This window comes from Hemibagrus wyckioides, linkage group LG26 (assembly GCF_019097595.1).
Source record: "Hemibagrus wyckioides isolate EC202008001 linkage group LG26, SWU_Hwy_1.0, whole genome shotgun sequence".
NCBI lineage: Eukaryota > Metazoa > Chordata > Actinopteri > Siluriformes > Bagridae > Hemibagrus > Hemibagrus wyckioides.
The window spans coordinates 17942369-17968916 of record NC_080735.1 but is presented as its reverse complement, the minus strand read 5'-3'; the positions used below and the strand labels follow the sequence as shown (position 1 = coordinate 17968916).

Genomic DNA, 26548 nt, shown 5'->3' with positions numbered 1-26548 from the left:
CGCTGTTGTTATTGTCAACGCTGGGTCTCATGAGAAGAACAAACTTCTTATCTTACACAACATGATCTCTGCTCATTATTTACTCTGCTCGGTTTCAAAGCCATCCTCCGTCACAATATTTGTAATAGCATGAGACTTTAAAAATTAAAATAATTGCAGTTTAAGGAAATATTTTTACAGAGCTTTAAAAAAACTTTGTAATTAAGTGTGTAAAGTTTGAAATTATTTGAAACTATTTGAGTTAGCTAGCATGTATTCAGCTGTCAGGGTTTAAAGTGATATTGGACTGATTTTGGCAGACCTGGCAACCCTGTGGTTACTGACGATACATTCCGAACACCTAGAAATACAGGCCTGGGGAATTGGCTCTTAATTAATGTCTCAACAGATGCTCTTACCAAGTCCGTGTGTGTGTGTGTGTGTTGCAGACTAGGCTGAAGCTGCTGAAGAATCTACTGAGTAAACATGGCAACCCACTGACACAGAAAGAGCTCTGTCAGTTAGCCAGGTCTGTTCTCTAACACACACATACAGAAATGTGTAAGAGAAAAACAACAGACTGGGCTATTATGATAATCATGGAGGTGTGTGTGTGTGTGTGTGTAGGATGACTGATGGTTACTCAGGCAGTGATCTGACCTCCTTAGCTAAAGATGCTGCACTGGGCCCCATACGAGGTGAGATTACAGAACAGAAACACGTCTGTGTATTTATTTGTGTTTATTCTGTGTGTGTTCTGATCTCTGCTTGTCCACAGAGCTTCGTCCAGAGCAAGTCAGGAACATGGATGCAAACGAGGTACAACTGTTTGTGTTCTTTCTTTGTTTTCTTGTGTGTGTGTTAATGTACAAAATCTAAGTTTAATTGTAACAAAGATATTGCAGAAATAGTTAAGTTTCAATTAGAAAAGAATTTAAGTAGCAGGCCACGCCTCCTTCAAGCAAGATTGACACACAGCTGCCACGCCTCCTTCACTCTAGCTTGACACAAGGAGGCCACGCCTCCTTCACTCTTGAATGACACATGGAGGCCACGCCTCCGTCACTATACACTGACACACAGAGGCCACGCCTCCGTCACTATACACTGACACACAGAGGCCACGCCTCCGTCACTATACGCTGACACACAGAGGCCACGCCTCCGTCACTATACGCTGACACACAGAGGCCACGCCTCCGTCACTATACGCTGACACACAGAGGCCACGCCTCCGTCACTATACGCTGACACACAGAGGCCACGCCTCCGTCACTATACGCTGACACACAGAGGCTACGCCTCCGTCACTATACGCTGACACACAGAGGCCACGCCTCCGTCACTATACGCTGACACACAGAGGCCACGCCTCCGTCACTATACACTGACACACAGAGGCCACGCCTCCTTCACTATACACTGACACACAGAGGCCACGCCTCCTTCACTCAGAACTGATGCAGAGGCCACACCTCTTTCAGGACTGACAGGCCACACCAAGAATCCAAAATAATGTCTCTATCTCTGTTTCCGTCTCTGTCACAGATGAGGAACATCCGTTTCTCGGATTTCACCGAGTCTCTGAAGAAGATCAAGAAGAGTGTCAGTCCTCAGACTCTGGAGCAGTACACACGCTGGAACCGGGAGTATGGAGACACCACGGCTGTATGACGCACACATACAAAAGAGAAACACTCCTCCTCATGTGACCTCTGGACTGTGACCTGAGACGTTATTGATGTTTTTTTCCAATCACATGAACTGTTGTTAAACCCTGCTGTTTATACCGTTTACAATTGGAGTTCAGATGATTTTGAACGTGAGCTTGTTCTTACTGTGATTGAGCAGAGCTGAGATTTGGGAGATGACACTGACTTGGGAGGAGCCAATTGACACAAATCACCGGTGAAGGAAGAAAGGATGATTATTTTGTTTTAAGTGTTAACTTTTGCCAGAAGAAACCAGGCTTCCACATTATACATCACACATCTTCGGGTATTTTTGTTCTCTTACTGCATGCAAAAAAACAAGAACCGGCACCCGACATACGCTGAGGTTTTGGGTACTTTCGGGGACTGGAACGTAATTTCAGTGACATCATCAGTAGTGTGCATCAACACGTGCAGTTAAGTTGAACGTGGAAATATGTTCAGATTTTCTGGCTGTTTTTGTGACATATTTAGTGTGACAGAAAGGCTCAGTGATTACAGATACTTAAATTGTGTTAATGCTAAAACAAAACATTACAACCTTTTTAATTACCGCCGTGAAATAAAACGACAAACTGCAATATTCTGAAATATTCTTAGACATGGATGGCTTTTTTTTTTAACAAACTCAGCACCAACAATCATAACTCGCGTATATTTATTTTAATATTAAACAATCTATAATCCACAATATAGCCCCGCCCCCTCTGAGGATGCGTCTGGCGGATCTTCGCATCGGTGCCTTAGCTTTCCTGCAGTTTCTTGATATGAATTTCAGGCTGTTCAATTAAGGCAGAGCCTGAGATGTGTGCTGTAGCAGAAACAGGCTCTGATCTCAGCTTTGCCGTTCTTTCTACAGAGTCGGTAGTGAATAACCCAAGTAAGCTCCGTAAATGGTACAGAATTGCATGGAACAAGAACTGCCAAAAAGTCTTGTATTTAAAGCAATAACTTGTAAAACATGATGTCAGAGGAGATGTACGCTCTGTATTGTGTGTAGTATTTATTGTAAGAGCCAGAAAACCTAAATATATATTGTAAATTTTAAGAGTTTGAGGAATTGTGTGTTCGTTTTCGCTCTGTCTATAGTGCCAGTGTTTACCAGCAGGGGGCAGCAGATACGCAGCAAATCTATGGCTCACTGCAAAATAAATGAAGCCTGAAGGTGTAGAGAAGAAATATTGCAGAAGATTAAAGTATGTTTTTGTGTATTTGATGCCTGTGTATTCATTTGAATGCTAATTCGTGTAAAATATGCGAGTTCTGCATAAAAATAGCTATAAATATCGGTATAAACATCAGACATCGTAAGAAATCATTCATTATGATATGGTATTTATTTCATGTGGAAATTATGTGAAAATTGAAAATATTTTTGATTCATTAAGTTCATACATTGCGCATTAATTGTGAATTTTATAATCAGTGTTAGCATGAAAAACAACTCTCCATTGGAACACTTGTGCCAAAAAGTCGATCACAAAGCTGTTCATTTCAACGTTCTTCTTCTTCTTTGGGCTTTTCCCACAGCGAATCATCTCTCTCCACCTATCCCTATCTTCTGCATCCTCAACACTAGCTTCGTATCCTCATTTATTCCATCCATATACCTCCTCTTTGCCTCCTGCCTGGCAGCTCCATGTCCAACATTCTCCTACCAATATATTCACTCTCCCTCCTCTGGACATGTCCAAACCATCTTAATCTGTCCTCCCTAACTTTGTCCCCCAAACGTCCAACATGAGCCATCCCTCTGATGGATTTGTTGGTTAATGTCAACGTTAACATTGGAAATAGACTCTTTTTAGTTTCTAATTCTGAATATATGTTTTATGTGGGCTTGAATTAAATACTAAAAGGTTTCGGTAGCTCAGTGAATTTAAATGTTTGCTAGCAAACTAGCAGTTCGACATTCAAATCGCTTTGCTAACAGGACCGTTTCCTCAAAGTTGGGTTTAGCAATGTAGCTAGCTTATTTTAGAGTATAAAGTAGAGTTTGATTAATGACATGTTAACTAAATTAACATTTCATTTTTTGTCACCAAAGTGACTTTTTTGTTGTTTTTTTTCCATACAGGTCTAGTGGAGTGCCCTTTAGCTATGCTAGCACACCACATCTATATAATGAAGTCATTTTAATTAACATTAAAAAGCAGCAAATGTAAATTAATGACTAGACTGGGGATGACTAGCTGTGAGCTGGAGTAATTCTATTGCGATAGAGTTTGTAGAGGACCCAGACTCCGACAACAGGAAGACACAAAGGACAAAAACGAATTGATGCTATAATTGCATATTGCACTTTAATGTCTGAAATGTAGGACGTCCATGTAACAGTTTACATTCACATTAGTTTGCATAATAACTAGACTGGAGTCAACATTCCCAACACCATGAAGGTGCATCAGATCCTGGATCAGTAACTAAAGCAATCAACATTTGGAGCTTCAGTGTGTGTGTGTGTGTGTGTGTGTGTTCAGTCTATCAGCACTCTGTAATCCACCTCAAAACAGCAGAGCTTCACAGTTTACATTCTAAATGAGTACAAGGGCCATTTAATGCCTTAAGTGCTTTAAAATTCTTCAAGACACGCACACACACACACTAAACAGGCTTGAGGTTGATCAGAGATTAAATAAAGGACAGGCAGATCTGTGTATTTTGGTTTGCGTGTGTGTGTGTGGTCTCAGTGGTCCAGGATGCGCAAGTTCCCGGAGACGATCTTGTTTTCCAGCATCGCTCCGGCTGGAATGTCGATCCGGTCTCCGTGATTAGCGATGATGATCACTGTGCCCTGAAACACAGAGGGGAAACGTGAAGAAACTAAAACATTCATTTTCTGAACTCCTAGATAGATAGATAGATACTTTATTCATCCCAAAGGGAAAGTCACAGATTTAGCCATTCATCCAAGTACATCGCTATCCAACATATTTCATCCATATCCACTTAACTCCATCCATCCATCCCTCTCTCTCTCTGTATCCACCAATCCATAGCCATTCATTTATCAGTCCACTCATTCATCCATCACTGATCCATTCAATTTCATTCATCTACTGTACAATCGTCCATTAATCACCATCCACAAGAGGCAATTCATATTCATTATTCATCTCCATTCCCTTCCATTTATCTCCAGGCACTGTATTTATATTGATTCATTCATCTCCTTCATCTTAATGCCATATCGATATCTAGCCATCGCTCGACCCACAACCCTTTACTCAGCTCCGTCCAACCGTTTGTTGGATTCATGTCCATCTTCGTCCACATACACTTCCCATATCCATCCCTCTCTTCTCTACTGTTTACCTTCAGAGTGACCTGCTTTCCGAAAGTAACGTCTCCCGACACGGTGAGGTGATCCAGCTCCAGCATGTCTGGGATGCTCTCAAACCTCCGCAGGAAGTCCTGCACCTAGAGCAGAAAAAAAAAACCCACGCTTCTGTACCGGTATGTTGATGTGTCCGGCGCCCAGGTTATTGACGTCGGACCCGGTCGTACATTAGCCAGGGTGTGTGCTGAACTTGTTTAGAGTTTAAAGACCACATAAACTTGGCTGTGTGCTTTATGGCGCAATAAGTCCATAGGTGAAATCTGAGCAAAGAGCAACGGAGGACAAGTGCAGCCTTGCAGCAGTAACTGAACATGGACAGTATTCTAGCTGTAACTGGTCCATGTTTAATAGTTAATCCGATGCTAGTCACATGGTTACCTTGGTGAAGGAGCTGCCTAGTTTGACATGCGGCGTGGTCGGGAACTCTCTCTTCTCGCTCATGGTGAGAGAGCCCGCGTCCATGGTGTACAGGTTGGACATGACCAGCAAGAGGTCGGAGGTGGTCTTGACCGGCAGGAAGCGGCTGCGTGGGACGTTGATGCCCAGAGCGTTGTCGAAGCTTTTGATGGCAGCACCGACGGCTGTTTCCAGCTGGATCACGTTCAGACCACCATCCAGAGTCTGGACACACAGCATGGAGATAATAAAACATTTCAAAGAACATATCCCATGCATTTTATTATTAACGAATAGATTCTCAGTGTCCTGGTCAGGGCCGCTGTGGATCCTGAGCCTATCCTGGGAATACTGGGTGTGATCGTGGGAACACACTTTCACCTAGGGACACTTTAGCATAGCAAAACCACAGAGTTTTTTGGAGATGGAAAGGAACCTAGAGGAAACCCACAGAGGCCCTGGGACACAGAAACCTGAGATCAGGATTAAACTAGGGATCCTAAATTTAGAGGCGGCAACGTTTTTGCATTATTAAAATTATACAATTAAATTATTATAATGCCATCATGTGTGTGTTTTTACCTTGGGGTTAACAATGATCTCCAGGTCCATGGCGTTCTGCTCATGCAGCCTCTTAATAGCAGGCAGGCTGATCCACAGGTTGTTGGTGTTGAAGATCTTGAACTTGGTGACGGATTTGAACTCGTCCACGTGTGCTTTGGGAACCTGAGCGATCTCCAGCAGCCTGAGCTTATTGTCGTACTGAATCAGAGTCCCACCCTGATAGAGAGACACAACACACTCCCTGTTCATGCCTAACGCCAAGGAAAAACTGCTAAGTGTCTCTCTCTCTCACACACACGCTTTCTCGCTCTCCTGGGCCTCACCTTGACATCAGCACGGGTCTTGTCGGTGACCTCCATGACGAACTCGCAGCGCCTGTCGGCTGGTTGGCTCATCAGGTGACTGAGGATGTGCAGGTCGACAGTCGCACCCAGGTTATCGATATTGGACACAAAGATATACTCCTTGCCCTCAGAGATGAGCTGATCCAACAGGCCAGAGTTATAGAAGCTGGCGTAGATGTCCCCGTGGCCCGGAGGGTACCACGCCTCCGAGTTCTCCCCCGTCAGACCCATGTTTGTCGCCACTGGCAACAAAGACTCCTTATTGATCCGGGGATATCTGCAGAGAGGGAATGTTATGAGTACGGAACAGCATAAAGAGTTAGATAGAAAAAAAACACACAAGATATAGTTTATAGGACGCGTGTGTGTGTGTGTGTACCTGCTTTGGTTGAAGGTGTGTATTTTGACACGGTGGTGAGTGTATTTCTGCAGGATCTTCTTGGTGTCTTCATCAGTGTTAAAGCTGTTCATCAGGACCAGAGGGACGTCAGCGTTGTAGGTTTTATTCAGATGCTGCAGTACACACACACACACACACACACTCATGAAAGCACCTTTGACGAGACAGAACTGTGTAACCATGTAAATGTGTGTCTGAAGAGGATTAGTGATTTACACATGAACAAGTGAATCTGTGCATCGTTGATATCATGTAGGTTATAACAGCGGTCAGGAGTTTCCACATGGGCTACTGCTGTTTCAGTCACGCTCTACTACTGTATAATTTCCACTGTTTTCCTGAACACACAATACTTTAAAAAATGTTTGATGGCAACCCAAAGCAGCTTCACACACATTTGATTCACTTCCTGCAGTCATATACATAGATCAGGCATAACATTATGACCACCTGCCTAATATTGTATTGGTCCCCCTTTTGCTGCCAAAACAGCCCTGACCCGTCCTGCACTGTGCTTTCTGACACCTTTCTTTCAGAATCCATTTTTCCTGCTTCCAACACATCAACTTTGAGGACAAAATGTTGACTTGCTGCAGAATATACATCACCCACTAACAGGTGCCATGATGAGATAATCAGTCTTATTCACTTCACATCTCACTGCTCACAATGTTATGGGGCTGATCGGTGTGTATATATAGTGTGTGTGTGTGTGTGTGTGTCTCGAGCGCACCTCTATCTGCTTCACGGTCAGGTCCAGGAAGGTGTTCTCACTGCGGACGCTGATCAGACTCTTCGGGCCTTTACAGCCCATGCTGGTGCCCAGACCTCCATTCAGCTTCACCACCGCCAGTTTGTTCAGACTGGCAGCCACGCCCTCAGGTAACTGCTTCGCCCGGATCCTCTCATACGGCTGGATCTGAGAGAAAGACGGCGAGATTGGGTTACTGAACTGCTTTAAATGCTGCAACAACAGCGTGTAAAAGAAACCACACCATTAACACCAACACTGAACTTCAACACAAAATCAAGACAAGAATGAACCATTTATTTACAGCATTATGTCCAAAAATGATCTGACAAACATTTATAACTCAGACCTGAATCTTTAATCGGTACGTGTATAAATCTAGTGAATGTGTCTGATTCCTAGAGAAACTCTTGAGCTTTTGACCTTGTGAGTGTGAACGCTGCCAGCCGAAGGGGGAGAAGAAAGAGTGAAAGGACGACAAGATGTGTGAAGGAAGGAATTAGAAGGGGGGAGAGAAAGAGAGAGAGAAGGGATGCCATTTATCCCCATTATAGCCATGGAAGGCCCAAGTATTCAAAAAGCATTACCCTGGCAACACACACACACACACACACACACACACACTCTTACAGCTCCAGAAATCCGTCCTCAGGCAGCTCCGTGTACAGATAAGCCTTCATGCTTCTCATATTAACCCACCGAGTTACCACATCCAGAGAAGCGCAGGTTTAGTCACACCGTGAACACAAGACCACGTTAGTTTTGGAGTAAAGACACATTAAACCCTTCACCACGCCTGTAAGACGACGTTATGTAGCAACGTTTAATGCTAAAACCTCGTAGTTCACTTCATACAATGATGACAATTATACTATCTGTATGATTTTATGTTTATTCAGCAGATCACAGGAAGCCTTTTAAACAAACACACTATGACAAACACTATAAATCAATGCTAATTATCATGAGGTATCTTTCTATGCTAGATTTCCGTAAGCTAACGTTGGGATCGAGTGCTGGAGTTCCAGTTTCATTTTCCAAATAAATTTGCTGTTTTTAAGTAGAAACATGGAGCATGAGCAGTCTGGTGATTGGGATAAACAACTTAACTAGCTCTAGCGCTCTTAGACAATGTAATGTTGGTAGGGTTTCCATGGAGACAAACAAAAGCTACAGAGAATGTTACCATCTTCCTCAGAAACGGTGATTAAATGCTACAATTCCACTGTAATCACCTCCACAGAGGACACTAAAGATGGCGGAAGCAGTGGCCCAGCGCACGAGGTGACCTACAGCAGCACCTGAACAAAACGTGACCACACCCCCTAGCAATGCAGATTCAGATCTAGGGATTGTGCAGACATGCTTGGGTTAAAGGTCGTCGCCTCCAAGGTGACTCTGGGAAAAGTTTAGAGGCGACTGGGGATCGGGTTTCGAATTCCGTTCAGTTCATGAATGCAGCGTGTTTCATACGCCGTCTGTGTGACTCCAGACCTTTATCCAGCAGCACAGATGGATATATCCGTACACACACACGTACACACACACGTACACACACACGTACACACACACGTACACACACACGTACACACACACGTACACACACACACACACACGTACACACACACACACACACGTACACACACACACACACACGTACACACACACACACGTACACACACACACACACGTACACACACACACACGTACACACACACACACGTACACACACACACACACGTACACACACACACACACACGTACACACACACGTACACACACACACACACGTACACACACACACACACACACACGTACACACACACGTACACACACACACACACGTACACACACACACACACGTACACACACACACACACGTACACACACACGTACACACACACACACGTACACACACTGCATTCTCTAGTTCTGATACTGATGTTATTGATTTTTATTGAGCTCTGTGATCCGTCTTCTAAACCATCTTTGAGGTTTCACGGCTCTCCTGCTAGCACAACTCATGGAAAAAGAGAACATTTTTATTGAGGTCAGAAACATCAGGAGAACAATGACTTCTGGTGCCGAGTCCCAGTCCCGTGGCCGAGATCTCGCCTGAACAGCAGCTGCTGAGGATAAAGCGAACCGGCTTGACGTCCACCTGATACGCCTCAGTGCCTCGTTATCCAGTCGTATCAGGTGCATTAGAGCAGCGGGGGAAAAAACGGCTGAACGTCCGATTCCTCATCAGCTGTTTTAGGTCTAGTAACCCAACCCGAGCTGAATGACCGGCGTCCAGATGAAAGAAATGTCAGCCATCTTCCTTCTCTATCCCTGTCCAAGTCTCTGTCTCTCTGTGGCTGAATGCTGCAGGGGTCAGGCTATTCATAGTCCTCCTTTCTGTCTGGGGATATCAGTGGAACGTGCGTGTGCACGCGTGGTGTGTGTGTGTGCGCACACGCGTGGTGTGTGTGTGTGTGTGTGTGTGTGTGTGTGTGTGTGTGTGTGTGTGTGTGTGTGTGCGTGTGCTGACACACTCTTCAGAAACATACACACAGATTAATATCCAAAGCCAGAGTCACACTATTCTCTCACACTCACAGTAACCCCAGCATGGGCCTCCACACACACACCTCTGTTAGAAGTAGTTCCCAGCTGGTTGCCACTTCATTTATAAGCAGTTGATAAAGTGCCAGTGCATCTACTACTCTCTTTCACGACTCGAGAAGAAGAAAAAGAGAGAGAAATTATAGCTCAGTATTTAAGAAGCAAAAGTTCAGCAAGTGAAAAACGAGTACTCTGTATAAAAAGGTAAAAAATGTTCACGTGGTAAAAATATGGTATGTGGAAACTAATGCAGCAGAAATTTAGATAAAAATATTAAATTTTAGGAATTTTAGAAATGTTTATTTATGTTGAATTATGTAGTAAAAACTCATTCTGTAATAATTTAGATTATGGAAGCATAATGCAGAAAAAATGTTGTTTGGGAAAATTCTTACATTTAGAACTAAAACTCCGGCAATGGAAATATTTAGACTACAATCTCTAAAAGCACTCAAAGCTATTAAACTGCGTCCTGGTCAATCACAGGTCAGTTCATCCACCATCTTCACCTCATCACTCAGACCCAATCCCATCTCCTGCTCTTTTTAAACCAGATTTCCTCTGCGTCCCTCTCAGTAGGAGGAAGCTGATAACAGGAAATCTGGCACAGCAGTTCAGGGTAATGTGGAGGTGCTGTTTTCTTATCGCAGCATGAGGGCCCATTTTCAGCCCTGAGCCTTCATTTAAAAACAAAACCCAACCTACGCAAATGTAACTAATGGAGCTGGTGACCGAGATCGGTCTAAAAATCAGATCACCTCCGGCATGTCCTGTGCTACTTATTTATGTACGTTGAGCTACAGGAGTGTGTGTGTGTGTGTGTGTGTGATCTCACCGAGTCCTCAGGAGGTCTGTTGATCTTGGGCCATTCCACAGAGGGACCCTTCACTTGGAGGAACCTGTGGAACAGCTGCTTAAACCCCTCGAAATCTTTCCTGGAGATCTGAGAAGAAAGGAAAGCAGCACACGTCATGGAGTCGGATCAAATACATCAGCTACAAATATCTGATGGTGCTGGAAGCGTGAGGAGCTCGGGGCTCTGTGATTCATCCTCACACTGAGTGTTGGGGGTAATTAAAACCAGTCACCTCTGACCTTCACACTAACAGCTTTGAACTCGCATCGTCAGAAGGAACGGGGTTTTAATCAAGCGATGGGAATCTCTCAGGAGACCAAGCGCTTTAATTACGGCTCGATCTGCTGCTGGAGGAGAGACACTGCTGGAACACTAAGCGGTCTGAAATACATCTGCTTTTCAGCACGGTTTATGGTACTTCATAAATTCCCATTAAAAATAAAAACGCGAAATATTATACTGTAATATTTATAATAATAAATATTATACTCTTTGCCACAGTTCCTCTCGTTTACCCTCGAGTCCCTGTCTTCCCTCCTGGATTCTTTTCCTGTCCCTTCTCGAATATCTGCAGCGTCCTTCACATGATAACCTTTTCTCTACGCCGTAACTTCTGGATCCTCTCTAAACGCCAGCCCGTGCACTCAGAGCCCCAGCGTGAAGCTGTATGTGAGGAATGTAGGACGAACCTCTCAGGAAGAATTTAAAGAGGTTTTACGTGACAAACTGTTTATAAAGCACTACCTACCTCAGCTTCGGCACCCTTGGCAGAGGAGAGAAGCTTCTCCAGCTCCGTGTGCATGGAGTTTTCATGCTGCTGCCTGAGCTTCTCCTGGAACTCCGTCATCACGCCGTTCAGGCCGCCTCGACTCAGTTCTACACACAAACACAAAGACCAGAAAAATCAACACTGACTTTTCTAAACTCTGTACTTTTACCAAGGATCTCTTCCATAATCAATCCTGACTACACTGATACCTATACAAGATGCAGAATAGGACACTCAAAAGCTACAATTTTTACCATCAAGAGAAAATCCACCACAGTGTCCATCATGTAAAACCCTTCTGTCCATCAAACATATTGTTTGAATGTAACACTTTTACCCCTAGAAGAAAACTCTTATTCTGTTGACACTTGAAAAAGTTTTTAAACAAGTAAACCCATCTTCGGTTTTAAAGTTCCTAAAAAAATTTTAATCTTAAACATCTTATATAGTTTTAATACCGAATAACAAAAACTGACTCTCGCCATGAATATAGCCATAGAAGCTGTTATGGTGTTAAAAAAGAAAGAAAGAAAGACACCGATACCAACATCTCCAGGCTTCACTTTATTTAATTATAGCTCCAAGCACCAGAAATACAGGACAGGATATGATCACTGTATCAGTACTAACTAATCTTCTTCTCATTTTTCTTCTTCTTGTGAATTATTTCTGGGATTTGGCAGACCTTATCCAGAGCGACTTACAATTTTCTCATTTCTTTTACAACTGAGTGTTAAGGGTCTTGCTCAGGGGCCCAACAGTGGTAGTCTAGTGGACCTTAACCAAGTCCAACACCTTAACCACTAAGTTACCACATCCCCATAATTCACCTGACTTAATCCAAAAGATTCATCACCAAGAATTAGTTTAGAAAATGTTTGAATTCCAAGCGCCATTGATGTCACAATGGTTCGACCAATCACCAGCTTTACTCCTCACTCTCTACTCTTCCTTCCTTTCCTTTTTCATTTGTTCCTTCTCCTTATATCCTTTCTCCTCCGCTTCCACCCGGTCCGAAAAATCTTCTCGCCAACATCTGGACGATTTTCATAACCGGTTTGCCCGTGACACCCAAACAAACTCAATTATTTCAGTAATCTGTTGTTGCTCTAAAAACCAAATTTGGTTGGGTGTGTGTGTGTGTGTGTGTGGGGGTGGGGGGGTTGTCACATGGGATATGATCTCACCATCCAACAAAGTCCAACTTCCACAGGAACACTCATACAACCAGAAACACATACATGGAAAGTTCTGGATTTGTATCTGTAACCAAACCCTAACATGTAGCGCAAAAGGATCAACTCAATCAGACCTCAGAGAATGTGATGTTTGGATTAAAGAAGAAAAAGAAAACAGATTAATTTCTATCCAAATAAACTTCTTTTCAGATTTTAAACAAAGTAAACACGTCCTTAAATGTTTCCACAGCGCAAAACAATGAAGCTGCCACTGGTTATAAGGAGAAACATCATCATCATCATCATCATCATCATCATCGCACCACTCACCCGCGACCGACAGAACCGACATGATAACGATGAGGTCGTTAAAAGTTGGTTTCTTAACGAAATCTCGCGATATTTCACTGCTCGGCTTTTTTTAATTAGCGCTCTGGTTTCGTGCGTGTTCTTCTCGAGGTCTTCGTATCAAGCCGGAGCAAAGACCATGGAGATCTTCTGGGGGTATTAACCCTCGAGTTAAAACAGCACCGGATGGCTTTTCCTCGAAGATGTTTAATAGTTTAAAATCCGTGATATTATACAGGATGTTTTTCAGCGCTGCCTCCTTTATTTACAACCATTCATCATCCGAGCTCAATCCGGACCACGTCCACACTCCTCCTCCTCTTCCTCGGGCTCTCTTTACTATCTTCCAATGTTTAAAATCCCCCAAACAACTTAATATTTCAACAGAGCTTAGTGTTTAGATCTAGTAGATCGAGGTATATATATAATCTGAGCCGATATGTTTAGCAGAAAGAAAGAAAAGAGAGAGAGAGAGAGAAAGAGTACACTGTACAGAGGCTCCGTTTCACCAAATTGTAGCACAGCCCACCTCCCCTCCCCTCCCCTCCCACCTTGAGGGGCAAATGAAGACTTTCTACCCCTGACCTGGGGGGGGGGGTAAATAAAAGCACAGAAACACTATTAATACATGTTTGGCAATCTGAGGACAGGACAGTGGAGTTAATCATTGAACACACACACACGCACGCACGCGCGCTGTTGTTTTTTTTTCTCAGTTTGCCTGATCTACAGCTCCACGTCCTGTGACTATTTTATTTATTTATCAAGGCAATAAAAAAAACCCAAGCAGAAGCAGCCGGAAAGCTCGATGCTCTGTGCCGCAAGCTTGTTTACCTTATAAAGCTCTACTTACTCCAAGGGCACAAGGGGAGGTTAGGTCAAGCGGTCAAACCCGAGCACAAAATGCGGGGACAGAAAGCCAAGCAGGTCATGCCGGCCATGCCTTTAAAGAGAAAGACGCTGTGCTCAGACTTTAAACTGATCACCGCTTTTCACAGCGGCTGTTTTACTCACTGGTCTCTCCAAACTGCGACAAAACTATCAACAGATAAGCACACGGAAGTTGCGACAGAATCCGCCGGCGTTTTATAGACTGAGATGATCGCCGACCAATCAGGATGAGGGGAAAGGCTGCGTCGACCAATCAGATCGCCGGGAATCACGTTGCCCGATCAAGGTAGATAATTGGCACAATGCTGCCACCGTCAGGTCGGAGATGGTAATGCACCGTTTTCCCCCCACGTTCACAACCATGGAGAACCTGCTGAGGTGCACGTTGTGGTGCTCTTACACACCTGACCTGCTGTTTAAGTGTCTTCGTGCAGAGGGAAAAAAAGGTGTAAATAGCGTTTACAGAAATTGTATCCTATAGCTACAAATTAATTAATTGTAATTAGTTATGTTAACTGACGTGTCTAGGAACTAGCAATAAAATTGTTAGAATTATGACTTACTGAAGCTATGTGTTTCATAACCTCACTTCAACTTCAGATGAGTGTAATAAGTTTCCAAACTGCTTGTGTATTGCCCAAAAGTATTGGGACACCCCTCCAGATCACTGAGTTCAGGTGTTGTTTTTCAGGGGTTGGGCTCAGCCCCTTAGTTCCAGTGAAAGGAACTCTTAATGCTTCAGCTTCATACCAAGACATTTTGGACAATTTCACGCTCTTTGTGGGGACAGTTTGGGGATGACCCCATTCCTGTTCCAACATGACTGCACACCAGTGACCAAAGCAAGGTCCATAAAGACATGGATGAGAGAGTTTGGTGTGGAGGAACTTGACTGAGTCCTGACCTCAACCCCATAGAACACCTTTGGGATGAATTAGAGTGGAGACTGTGAGCCAGACCTTCTCGTCTAACATCAGTGTCTGACCTCACAAATGTGCTTCTAGAGGAATGGTCAAAAATTCCCATAAACACACTCCTAAACCTTGTGGGAAGCCCTCCCAGAAGAGCTGAAGCTGTTATAGCTGTAAAGGGCAGAACAACTCCATATTACATTCATGTGCATGTAAAGACAGACGTCCTAAAACGTTTGGCCTGGCTCACAGTCTCCGCTCTGATTCATCCCAAAGGTGTTCTATGGGGTTGAGGTCAGGACTCTGTACATGAAATTGTTCAGAATGTCTTGGTATGAAGCTGAAGCATTAAGAGTTCCTTTCACTGGAACTAAGAGGCCGAGTTCAACCCCTGAATTCAAAGATTTTGAAGGTTGTCCCAAAACTTTTGGCGATACAGTGCATGTATTGTTAATCTGACTCTATGGTCAGTAACAGAAATCACAGAAAATCATGAAGCCTGAGAGACGACCTTCGTTTAAGACGTTCCTTTTATTGATTGTGCAGTTCCATTTTTTTGGGAGGGGACAATAAAGGTTTCCAACCATGAACAGCTTCTAGCTTTACTATTGCCCCCATTAACACTTTGTTAATGTACTGGTATGAAATGGTACAGATGCTCCTCACGTCGTTATAGCTTATGGAATGTCGCACACTCTCACACACACACTCTCGCACACTGACGATGTGGAGTTTTACAGTTTAGAAGAGTTTGGTTGCCGTTCTGTGGTGGAATCACGTAGTCACGCAGAGAGGAAGGACAGCGCTGTGTCTCGCTCCTCTATCAGCTCGGCCGCCGTGGCGTCCATCTTGGCCCGTGAGAAGTCGTTAATCGGCAGACCATCCACCACCCGCCAGGTCTTGTTCTGTAGAGAGGGGACGGGTGAAAGCAGAGAGGAACATACAGAAATGTTAATTAATAATTAAATAATTTCTTTCTAATTTTCTTTAATGAGGAGCTAATTATTTAATAATTAACGAGATGAGGCCAGACCTTGAGGGTGATGGGGAAGGAGTACATGAGATCATCCGGAACACCATAAGAGTTCCCAGTGGAGTAAACTCCCATAGACACAAACTCACTCTGCAGAGAGAGAGAGAGAGAGAGAGAAGGAGTAAGAGAGGCAGAGAGAAAGAGAGAGAGACAGAGAGATAGAAAGAGAAAGACATTCAGAAAGAGAGAGAGGAGAGAGAGACAGAGGGAGAGAGAGATAGAAAGAAAGAAAGAAAGAAAGAAAGAGACAGAGAGGAGAGGGGGAGAAAGAGAGGCGGAGTGAGAGAGAGAGAGAGAGAGATTGATGTAATGTTGTGAAACTTAAACACAGTCTACATTAGAAGGACAGGGCAGTACACTCGTGTGTTTTCACTGCAGACCTACATCGGGAGTGCCGAACCAGATGTCCCTCATGTGGTCACAGATGGCCTTTGCAGCGGACATGGCACTGGACAGCTTCCTGGCTTTGATGACGGCCGCACCACGCTGCTGCACCGTCTGGGAGAAAGAGAGGAAAGAGAACCCATGTTAAACAGCGAGTAGTTCTCTCTGCTGCTGGTGGAACTCGCGGTGGTCAGGAGCCGGACTCACGGTGATGAAGTCTCCCTTCAGCCAGCTGTCGTCCTTCACAACGTCGTAGGCGGGCACCTCTTTGCCGTGCAGGCTGACGGTGGCGTGGTGGACGTCGGGGTACTGTGTAGACGAATGATTGCCCCAGATGATCACGTTCTTCACGTTGTCCGAGGACACGCCCACTCGCATCGCCACCTAACAACAACAGTGGACAATGTTTACTAAAATAATTCAAGTTGTATCAAGCTGCCCTGGATCTTTATTTATTATTAATAACCTGTGAGCGGGCCCTGTTATGGTCCAGCCTGGTCAGGCAGGAGAAGTTCTCCTTCGGGATGGACGGTGCAGACTTGGAGGCAATCAGACAGTTGGTGTTGGCCGGGTTTCCCACCACCAGCACCTGAGTTCAGAGACAATAGGTAGAGAGTTATATTAAAACACACATCACAATGTTTTGATTGTTACACCAATGATGAGAAAACACCTGGGATACTGATCTCTCTTCTGATCAAAGTCCAGCCTCCCACTTACCCCACCCCTCCCTCACCTTGACCGTCTTCTTGGCGTACTTGTCCAGGGCGGCTCCCTGTGTTTTGAAGATGGCCACGTTGGCCTTAAGCAGGTCCTTTCTCTCCATCCCCTCCTTCCTGGGCATGGAGCCCACCAAGATGGCAGCATCCAGGTCCTTAAAGCCCACCTCCACCTTGTCAGTAGGGATCACCTCTGAAAGCACACATCCTTAGTGTAAATAAAGATCAGGGAATTTTACACGAGCTGCATTTCGGTGAGACTTGCAGCAGTGTCAACTTAGGTGGGAAATATAGTAGATCTGATTTGATAACAGGAAGAGTAGTTTGATGTGTTGAACCTAGAATTGTTTAATTACATTAATCTATCAAATATTTGTTCAAATGGATCTGATCCTTCTGCAAAATGAGGTCTGATTATGGTGGTGGTGTTGTTCTTCATGTGCCAACAATAATGATGATTAAACAGTCCAACTGTTTACAATACTATTCAAATATGACTTTAAAACAAATATGGGGATACTACTATAAGTGTATTTCGCTCTCTGTGAGAGAATGTTTGCAATGCTGTGTACAAATTAGAACAAAAGAACTCAGATCCTCCTCATAAAGCCAAAGAAACAAACACTATCCAAGGAGTGCTGCCTACATAGAGTCACTCAAAGACTGTGGATATGTGCAGGTACTAAAAATATACTCAGTATTTTAGTCTGTCATGAATTATTAAGAGCCCACAAACAGCCTTTATGCTCGTAATTGCATGGACTGGCTGATTAGTGTCCGTCGGGGTCATGGATCAGAAACTCTGTTTATCAGAATGGACTTCAGTCCATTTTTACGATGCAACCCATTCTTTGGACTCCTCCGCCTCCCCCCGCCCTCCGATTGGCTCAGAGCGGACCAATAGGAGGACGAGACACATCACGCACACCTCCAAACTCTGCTCAGTGTGCGACGGGGTGTTGGTTGTGCTGCTGAGTCATGCTTTTAGCGTGTTCAAGGATAATGAATTCATGATGTGAAGGTTGGCTTGTTTGTCAGCGAATCAGGTCCACTCTGTTTCATCATCAACTGTACGGAGTGTGTAACAAGGGTTTTATCATGTTCAAGGATAACACAGCATGTCAATAAATCATCGTGGATCTGAAACACCTCTTTGAATCGTTATCTTTGATTCAGCTCTCTGATCAGGACTGAAGAATACGTGTGCTGTAAACTGATTCATGATCATGGTGGTGACTGACCTCTGAGCAGCGGGAGAGCGCAGTCCTGCAGCTCCATCACAACACCGTCCAGCACGGGCAGCATGGGCGGGATGTCCAACAGCACCAAGATAATCGGCTAGGGCACAGAAGACATGAAAAATACAACCTCTAACAAACCAGACAACAAGCTGGTGCACAGGTCCTTCTAATAGGCTATTAATAACATGACATGAATTTTGGTATGTTTGCTCTCTTGTTTTTTTGCGAATTAGTTCATGTTTCTACACAAATGAATTTACTGAAGACCTTTGATTGTGTTCATTTGCAGGTTTTTCTTACCTGGTCCTTGCCGAACACATCTCCTTTGGCGATGCTGAAGAGCAGAGAGTAGGCGATCTGACCGGCGGCGCCGGTCACCAGCACACGGATTGGTTCAGCCTGTGGGGAGAAAAACAAAAAACAAACAGCAATTAACAAAACATGCCAACCTGCACCCACTCGGAGAAATGATGGGTTGTGTAACAGCTCAAATGAGCCAACACCAGGCCCTGAAACATGAAGGTGTTTAAAACCTTTGCACAAAACCCAGAGGTTTTATAACAGTGTTATTTATAATTTTAATCAATAGTCAAGAGCTCACCATTCATAAACGAAACATGAGCTGCCTTCAGACTAAAAGGCTGAACACTTATTTACATTATTAGAAGAGTTTATGTGGAAATAAATGTGAAGTTAAATCAAAAATCTCCTTTGTCTGGTTCTGGCACTTCTCCTGCACAGGTATCATTTCTCTAAACATAAAATAAAATGAAATGAAATAAAGGATACTGTGTACGAGAATTTCTGTGTTGTATCTTATATTCTGTATATAATGATACACTGGAATCGAGGTGAGCTTCTGCGCCTGCGCGTTTTTTTGTTTCGCAATACCTATACTAGTGGAGAAAAGCCGGTTCACAACGTGAAGAAAAAGAAACAGACTAACACATTTAAACAGATTGATAACATTTTAGCGAAGGGGAAAAAAACATAAATGTAAAATAAATATACAGATTTTTCACCGGAATGAGCGCAGTGATGACGCAAATGATGCCACGCGCACATGAGACCAAAACTTTCTGTTATACAATTAGACGTAATGCATAATTAATTAATCAACAATTAGCTATTAATTACGGGCATTGTTGGTTGTATGTGTGTGTGTGTGTGTGTGAATGCTAAAGTGCATCCAAAGTCTTCTTCCACTGCCTTCTTCAAAAGAGAGCGGAAATACACGTTTAGCAGCTTGTCACAAAAATCGAGCTAATGCTAACGAGCTAATTCATTCATAATGTTTAGATTTGGGTCGTACCATTTCTTCAAGAAAAAAAACATGCAGCGATTTACAACTTAAGAGCTCTGTTAAAAAAAAGTTGACACTTACAACCAAACAGCGTCGAAAACCCGTGTTAAATAAAATAAATATTAATCTCTCACCATATTTAAATGTTTCTCGGGTTGAGATGTTAGTCCGGGACTTGCGCTCTCCCAACTCAGGACCAGACCAAACAGTCACCTCTGTTCATACACCGAAATGTCAGTCAGGGCGTTCTAAAGCCTTCATGGGAAATGTAGTTTATTTCACCTGATGCTGCGTTGTGTTCAAGCAAAAAAAGGACTACATATCCAAGAAATCCGTCGAACACTGCCTGCCCTTCAGGTTTTATTCGCCACGCCCACTCCACAACTATTTATGAAGGGCATTGCCGCGGTCGATGTGTTTTTTTTGCTAACTATAAAATACATTAAACAGTGCATAAAAAAGCATTAATTCAACGAAATAGTGACAAGAAAGCATTTGTAAGCTCATATTACAGTCATAACGTTTTTTTAGTGTAACATTCTGAGCCATGCACATCATAAACCAACAGAAAAATATTAAAAACTAGCAATGAGTCAAATATCAGACCTGACGTGATAGATTATATCACACCATGTTTCTCTCTCACCTCACCATACACACTAAATAATCAACTCCAAACTCCACAGTATACAGTATGTGTGTATGTACACTATATTGCCGAAAGTTTTGGGACACCCCTCCAAGTCATTGAGTTTGTCACTTAGTTCCAGTGAAAGGAAGTCTTAATGCTTCAGCTTCATACCCAGACATTTTGGACAATTTCATGCTCTTTGTGGGAACAGTTTGGGGATGACCCCTTCCTGTTCCAACATGACTGCACACCAGTGACCAAAGCAAGGTCCATAAAGACATGGATGAGTGAGTTTGGTGTGGAGGAACTTGGCTGTCCTGCACAGAGTCCTGACCTCAACCCCATAGAACACCTTTTGGATGAATTAGAGTGGAGACTGTGAGCCAGACCTTCTCATCCAACATCAGTGTCTGACCTCACAAATGCATTTCTAGAGGAATGGTCAAAAATTCCCATAAACACACTCCTAAACCTTGTGGAAAGCCTTCCCAGAAGAGCTGAAGCTGTTATAGCTGCAAAAGGCGGGACAACTCCATATTACATTCATGTGCATGTAGACGTCCCAAAACCTTTGACAATATAGTGTATGTTATTTGTACTGTAACTTGGCCATAAAAGAAAAACAATGTTTTAGCAAAGACTTTTCTTAATCTGTAGCCTATCAAGAAATATCTATATTTTCTCTATTGCCAGTAAAAATAGCAAAAGCAATCCATCAATCTGGTCATCTCAACAAACACTACTGTTCTTTCCCAGCCCAAAAAACACCTGAGGCAGGTAATGTCTGAAGAATATAAATTTCCTTGCTCTGTTTTGTTTTGATGTGGTGGACAAGTTTGTTGTTGTTCCTCGTAGTGTGCATGGGAAGTTTGGAACCTATGTAGATAAACCCACATTCTACACGTCAACATGACACGAGATGTGAGTGTGAGTGTGCGTAAATAGTTCTGATTGTGACTCGAGACACTGTTCATATTGTGAACCTGGGTATGTAACATTAAACTCTTAAGCCTCATTAGCTTTTGTTAACCTAAAGTGTAGCCTGTGATCCAGTAACTGTCTGGAAAACAGTTGATGATTAATTATTACATTATAAAAGTCGTTAGTTGGCCAGTAGATTCAGTAACTTAAGAAGTTACACACCAATAAGAGGTGAATTAAGGTGGCAGGTTAGCTAGCTAACACCACACCTACTGAACCATTTTCTATAGTCACTTTATTCCTAATTAGGGTCATGGGGATCTGCTGGAGCCTATCCCAGCACACAGTGGGTGAAAGGCAGGGGTACACCCTGGACAGGTCACCAGTCACAGGGCCACACATATAGACAGACAACCACACACACTCACTCCTATGGGCAATTTAGAATTACCAATCAACCTAATGTACATGTTTTTGGACTGTACCAGAGTACCTGGAATAAACCCATGCAGGCACAGGGAAAACAAAGCCTGTTCGAACCCAGGACCTTCTTGCTGTGAGGCAACAGTGCTAACCATTAAGCCACTGTGCTGCCCCTGAACTGTAACAACGGTACTATTATTAAGACATTAATAAACCATATCCTTATTAAGAAGTAATTAGTAACTGCAATTCTATACATTGTGGAGACCTCATAAGTTTTTGCTAACAGTTTATTTCCACTATGAATCTGGTAAAACTTAAGCAAGTGAACTATTACCTAGCTTAGTCAGATTATTTTTGTTAATATTAGTTTTAGTTACTTTGAGCCACATCACCTGGTTTCTGTATCATTCATTTATCAGGTAATGCTAACTAAAATAATGCAGATATTAATCAATTAAGACTAAATAAAAGTGTAAAAAAAAGATTTAACAAACTGTACACATAACTGTAGGCTAGAGTTTTAAAAATATCTTTCCAGGAAAGACGGACAAGAATACATACAACATGTAGGCCAAGGTTGCATTTGCAGTACACCTGATTTGTTCCTTCAGCAAAATAGCCGGTCACATGATGTCCACAAGCGGACATTCTGAGTTGCTTTATAGCTCCCATTAACAAATCACAACCGCTATATAAATTGACAAGAGGGTCATAAAGTTGTGGATAGGTCAGAGTTTGGGCTGGCCGGTTGGGTGGACACGCCCCTGAGCCCGGAGGTCGCTGTCCACGGTGCTGGTATTTCTTTCATAAATATTGCAGTAAAGTGTGGTTAAACGCCTGACCCGGAGCACTGCGGTGGTTTTTTTTCTTCCTGCTCCGGTTGCACTCGGTACATTATGAATGAGCCATTGAACAGAGATCAGCTTCCCCAGTGCTGCAGAAATAAAACCCCACAGCCCACGCGCTAAGGTGTTATTTCAAAAAAAGATGGACTCAGTACCAGATTAAATGAAAATAAAGCAAAACAAAACAAACCGATGTGGCATTAAGGTGGAACCTTTCTGTATGTTTGTCGTTTGATTTGGTGCTATAGATTTCCAATGAGAAGCGTTTTTACCTGCGCGGAGGCAGCGCGCACCACCAAGTACATCGCGGTGAGCAGAGTGAGCATGGCGGCGTCAAGCCTGTCCGTTTTCCCCCCTGTGCTGTGAAGAGTGTGTGCCTGCAGCTGTAGACCCACGGCCAGATGATTTTTCAGTCGTGGGAAAAAAGACGCAGTTATTGCTAACGTTATAATGGATGAACAGCGTCGGCGCTCCTGACCGCAGTGTCTCCTCTACAGCGCCGCCTCGCGGTCATCCGCTTGCTCAATGCGTCTTTTTGGGAGGATTAAAATAACTCCGTAATCGGGCTAAATTCAAACCACAGGCTTAAGATCAGGAACCCGCTGATAAATGTTTGCCCCTTGAACCAAGTTGTTCCACCTTAAATAATGCCGCAGTGAAGCAACATCCTTTATTTGCGGGCAAAATGTGGATTAAGTCTAATCTTGGCCATATATCCTGACACCAACAACGAACAGTGTTGCCTATTGGTTGGTTATAAAAGCACACTGCATGCACTAATAATCAGCAAGCAAGCAAATAAATAAAACGTCACTTTACGGCATGATGACGTCACTGCACTATAATTTAAAGTGGAACTAAAATGTAGAAACAAATTCAATCAGGTTTGTGTTTTCTTGCCTCAACTTATTAAATATTATAATGATAATTAAGTCTTAAGCAGTCACTTTTTATCAGATATCAGAACTTCAACCAGTTATAAGGTTACAACTTGTCATATATACATTATATTCCCAGGATACCAAACTGTATAGGTTGCACACTTAAAAATAAATAAATAAATAAATAAATAAATAAATAAATGTGTATTCTTTACCTGGAATGTGCTTACTAAAGGTACAAAAATGGTCCAGTTCATACACTGATTAGGCATAATATTATAACCACCTGCCTAATATTGTGTTGGTCCCCCTTTTACTGCTAAAACATCCCTAAACTGCTAAAACATGTGGAGGCATGGATTCCACTAGATCCCTGAAGGTGTGCTGTGGTATCTGGTACCAAGATGTTAGCAGCAGAACCTTTAAGGCCTGTAAGTTGTGAGGTGGGGCCTCCATGGGTACTTACAGGACTTAAAGGATACTTTTAATAGATACTGACCACTGCAGACTGGGAACACCTCCACAACAGTTTTGGAGATGCTCTGATCCAGTGGTCTAGCCATCACAATTTGGCCCTTATGGTCAAACTGGCTCAAATCCTTACACTTGTCCATTTTTCCTGCTTCTATCACATCAACATCAAGCAGAAAGCGAGCTCGGGAGATGTGTGATGTTCTTCCGGCCGCTAGGTGGCGCCAAAACACTATTATTAATCAACAATAACGGACGGGTTTTGCGATAACATCAAAGAGAAAATGCCCAATTTGACTCCATACAGCTGCTGTTCTGTTCTGTTCTGTTCTGTTCTGTTCTATTCTATTCTATTCTATTCTATTCTATTGTAGTGTGTTTTGCTATGAATTCTTTAATGTTGTGTATTACTCGTTATTGACACTTGAATTTCTATTCTATTCTATTCTATTGTGCTGTGTTTTGGTATTACTTCTTTTCTCTAATGTTGTATACTTGTAATTGCTGTTCTATAAAATAAATTCTATTTTATTTTTGTGTGTTTTGTCCTATATTGACACTTCAAATTCTATTCTATTCTATTGCATTGTGCTGTATTTTGCTATTAATTTCTTCTTTTCTGTAAAAGGAGACTACTTTCTCAAATACTGTCACCTCAAATTCAATTAACTTCTATTCTATTCATTTCAATTATATTGTGCTTTGTTTAGCTAATATTTTCTTCTTTTCTATAATGTTATGTACTTGTAATCACTGTCCTATTCTATTCTATTCTATTCTATTCTATTCTATTCTATTCTATTCTATTCTATTCTATTCTATTCTATTCTATTCTATTCAAGCCCACACAAGCCCTCCACTTCCATCACCATGCTGTTCAGTATGCAGTTCAAAAGTGCAAGTAAAAACTGAGTAAACTTGTCTGTGCATAAATGAATCCATTGAGGACTTCCTGTTTGGCATCATGCGCAAAGAAACTGTGCCTCATTTAACAGCCTCGAGCCGCACAGGCCCTAACCTGAACACACACACACACACACACACACTCAGATACACCCTCCTCTATGTTCGGACACTTAATTATAACGTACATGTACATGCACACAATGACACACACACACACACACACACACACACACATACACACACACGCACACACACACACACGCCCATTTCAGTCATCTGTCCCTCATGTCTGACATGACAGCATGACTAGAGTGCAGTGTGCAGTGTGTTCTCTGTACAACAAACAGTAATGAGTGACAGCTCTGAGCAGCAGGTATGTGCATTCTGAAAGTGCAGACTGTCCCTCAGGTTCAGACACTGTTCTCTCACCTAGCAAAGAACAACAGAATGCAAAATGGAGGGACAAACTCTGAAAAAGACTGGAAAAGGGGAAAAACATTATTAGTGAAAAATATGCATAGATGATAATGATAGATATAAACAGTATTTTGTTTGATTTGGCAAAATTCTCTCTCTCTGTCTCTGTTTCTCTCTCTCTCTCTCTCTCTTTCTCTCTCTTGCTTTCTCTCTCTGTCTGTCTTTCTCTCTGTCTCTCTCTCTTTCTCTCTCTCTCTCTCTCTCTCTCTCTCTCTCATATGATGTTGTCAATCACAAAAGACCCTAAAGGAAATGGTGAAAAAAATGTGTGTGTGTGTGTGTGTGTGTGTTTTGTGCTGTACAGGTAAGTGGGAAAGAGCGAGAGTTTCCTGTCTGCTCTCAGCAATTACACTGCCAGCGACAGGTGCTGTCAGTGTGCGGATTAGCGGAGTGAGGCATGCTGGGAATGTAGTCTTAATAGGTAGTTTAGCATCGGTACAGCATCGTGCTTTTATCACTCTAAATCCTGCAGCAGTCAGTGAAGAACGAAGGAAAGAGACGCTGCGAACACTGAGAAACGAGAGTGTGAGAAAAACACAAAACACTGCCTTCATAAACATGAGCAGAGATAGATAGATAGATAGATAGATAGATAGATAGATAGATAGATAGATAGATAGATAGATAGATAGATAGATAGATAGACAGACAGACCAATAGATAGATAGATAGATAGATAGATAGATAGATAGATAGATAGATAGATAGATAGATAGATAGATAGATAGATAGATAGAAAAACAGACAGACAGGCAGATAGACAGACAGACAGACAGACCAATAGATAGATAGACAGACAGACAGACCAATAGATAGATAGATAGACAGACAGACAGACAGACAGACAGACAGACAGACAGACAGACAGATAGATAGATAGATAGATAGATAGATAGATAGATAGATAGATAGATAGATAGATAGATAGACAGAAAGAAAGAAAAAACAGATAGACAGCCATATAGATAGACAGACAGACAGATAGACGGATAGTTGAACAGACAGACAATATAACAGACTGCATTTCCACTGGTTGCCGTAGAGACCCACAGGAGAACAGAAGTGCACTGTGGGTATTTTCTCCTTGACACACACTTGAACCGTGAGCCGGTGAGCTGCTCTCTGATTGGTGGCTCTGCTTTGCGGCTGCTCTGCATGCGTGAGGATGAGGTGGTATCAGCTCCGTACCCGGCGTTTCAGACAGGACTCGACTCACATACACAATGAGCACAGCATTACATTACACACACACACACACACAGCG

The 26548-nt window shown here is 42.9% G+C and overlaps 3 protein-coding genes across 6 annotated transcripts in view; 1 reads left to right on the top strand and 2 right to left on the bottom strand.

Annotated features, from left to right (window-relative positions):
* Window positions 1-2907, top strand: part of spast (spastin) — a 21806-nt gene extending 18899 nt beyond the window's left edge. For both annotated transcript variants that reach the window (XM_058380105.1, XM_058380104.1), the window contains 4 exons: window positions 429-508; window positions 607-677; window positions 758-798; window positions 1528-2907. In XM_058380105.1, coding sequence (XP_058236088.1) covers window positions 429-508; window positions 607-677; window positions 758-798; window positions 1528-1653 — 318 coding nt within the window. In that variant the 3' untranslated portion in view covers window positions 1654-2907. The remainder of the gene's footprint in view (window positions 1-428; window positions 509-606; window positions 678-757; window positions 799-1527) is intronic.
* Window positions 2908-3972: 1065 nt separating this feature from the next.
* Window positions 3973-14389, bottom strand: LOC131346601 (UTP--glucose-1-phosphate uridylyltransferase-like). 3 transcript variants are annotated; one of them, XM_058380107.1, is made up of 10 exons: window positions 14259-14389; window positions 11698-11825; window positions 10929-11036; window positions 7469-7654; window positions 6715-6848; window positions 6315-6612; window positions 6010-6207; window positions 5410-5652; window positions 5007-5111; window positions 3973-4485 (listed from the first exon to the last, which is right to left on the bottom strand). In XM_058380107.1, exons 2-10 carry the CDS (start codon window positions 11794-11796, stop codon window positions 4378-4380), a joined length of 1479 nt encoding a protein of 492 aa, XP_058236090.1. In that variant the 5' UTR covers window positions 11797-11825; window positions 14259-14389; the 3' UTR covers window positions 3973-4377. The 3 variants fall into 3 exon arrangements, with proteins under 3 accessions (XP_058236090.1, XP_058236091.1, XP_058236089.1); XM_058380108.1 differs by lacking the exon at window positions 14259-14389 and adding an exon at window positions 14098-14241; XM_058380106.1 differs by lacking the exon at window positions 14259-14389 and adding an exon at window positions 13227-13757.
* Window positions 14390-15558: 1169 nt separating this feature from the next.
* On the bottom strand, window positions 15559-22977 carry mdh1aa (malate dehydrogenase 1Aa, NAD (soluble)). Its single transcript, XM_058380110.1, has 9 exons — window positions 22822-22977; window positions 18724-18822; window positions 18424-18520; window positions 17200-17375; window positions 16930-17052; window positions 16671-16847; window positions 16464-16577; window positions 16080-16169; window positions 15559-15951 (listed from the first exon to the last, which is right to left on the bottom strand). The coding sequence occupies exons 1-9, from the start codon at window positions 22873-22875 to the stop codon at window positions 15829-15831; spliced, it is 1053 nt and encodes a 350-aa protein (XP_058236093.1). The 5' UTR covers window positions 22876-22977; the 3' UTR covers window positions 15559-15828.
* Window positions 22978-26548: the final 3571 nt, after the last annotated feature.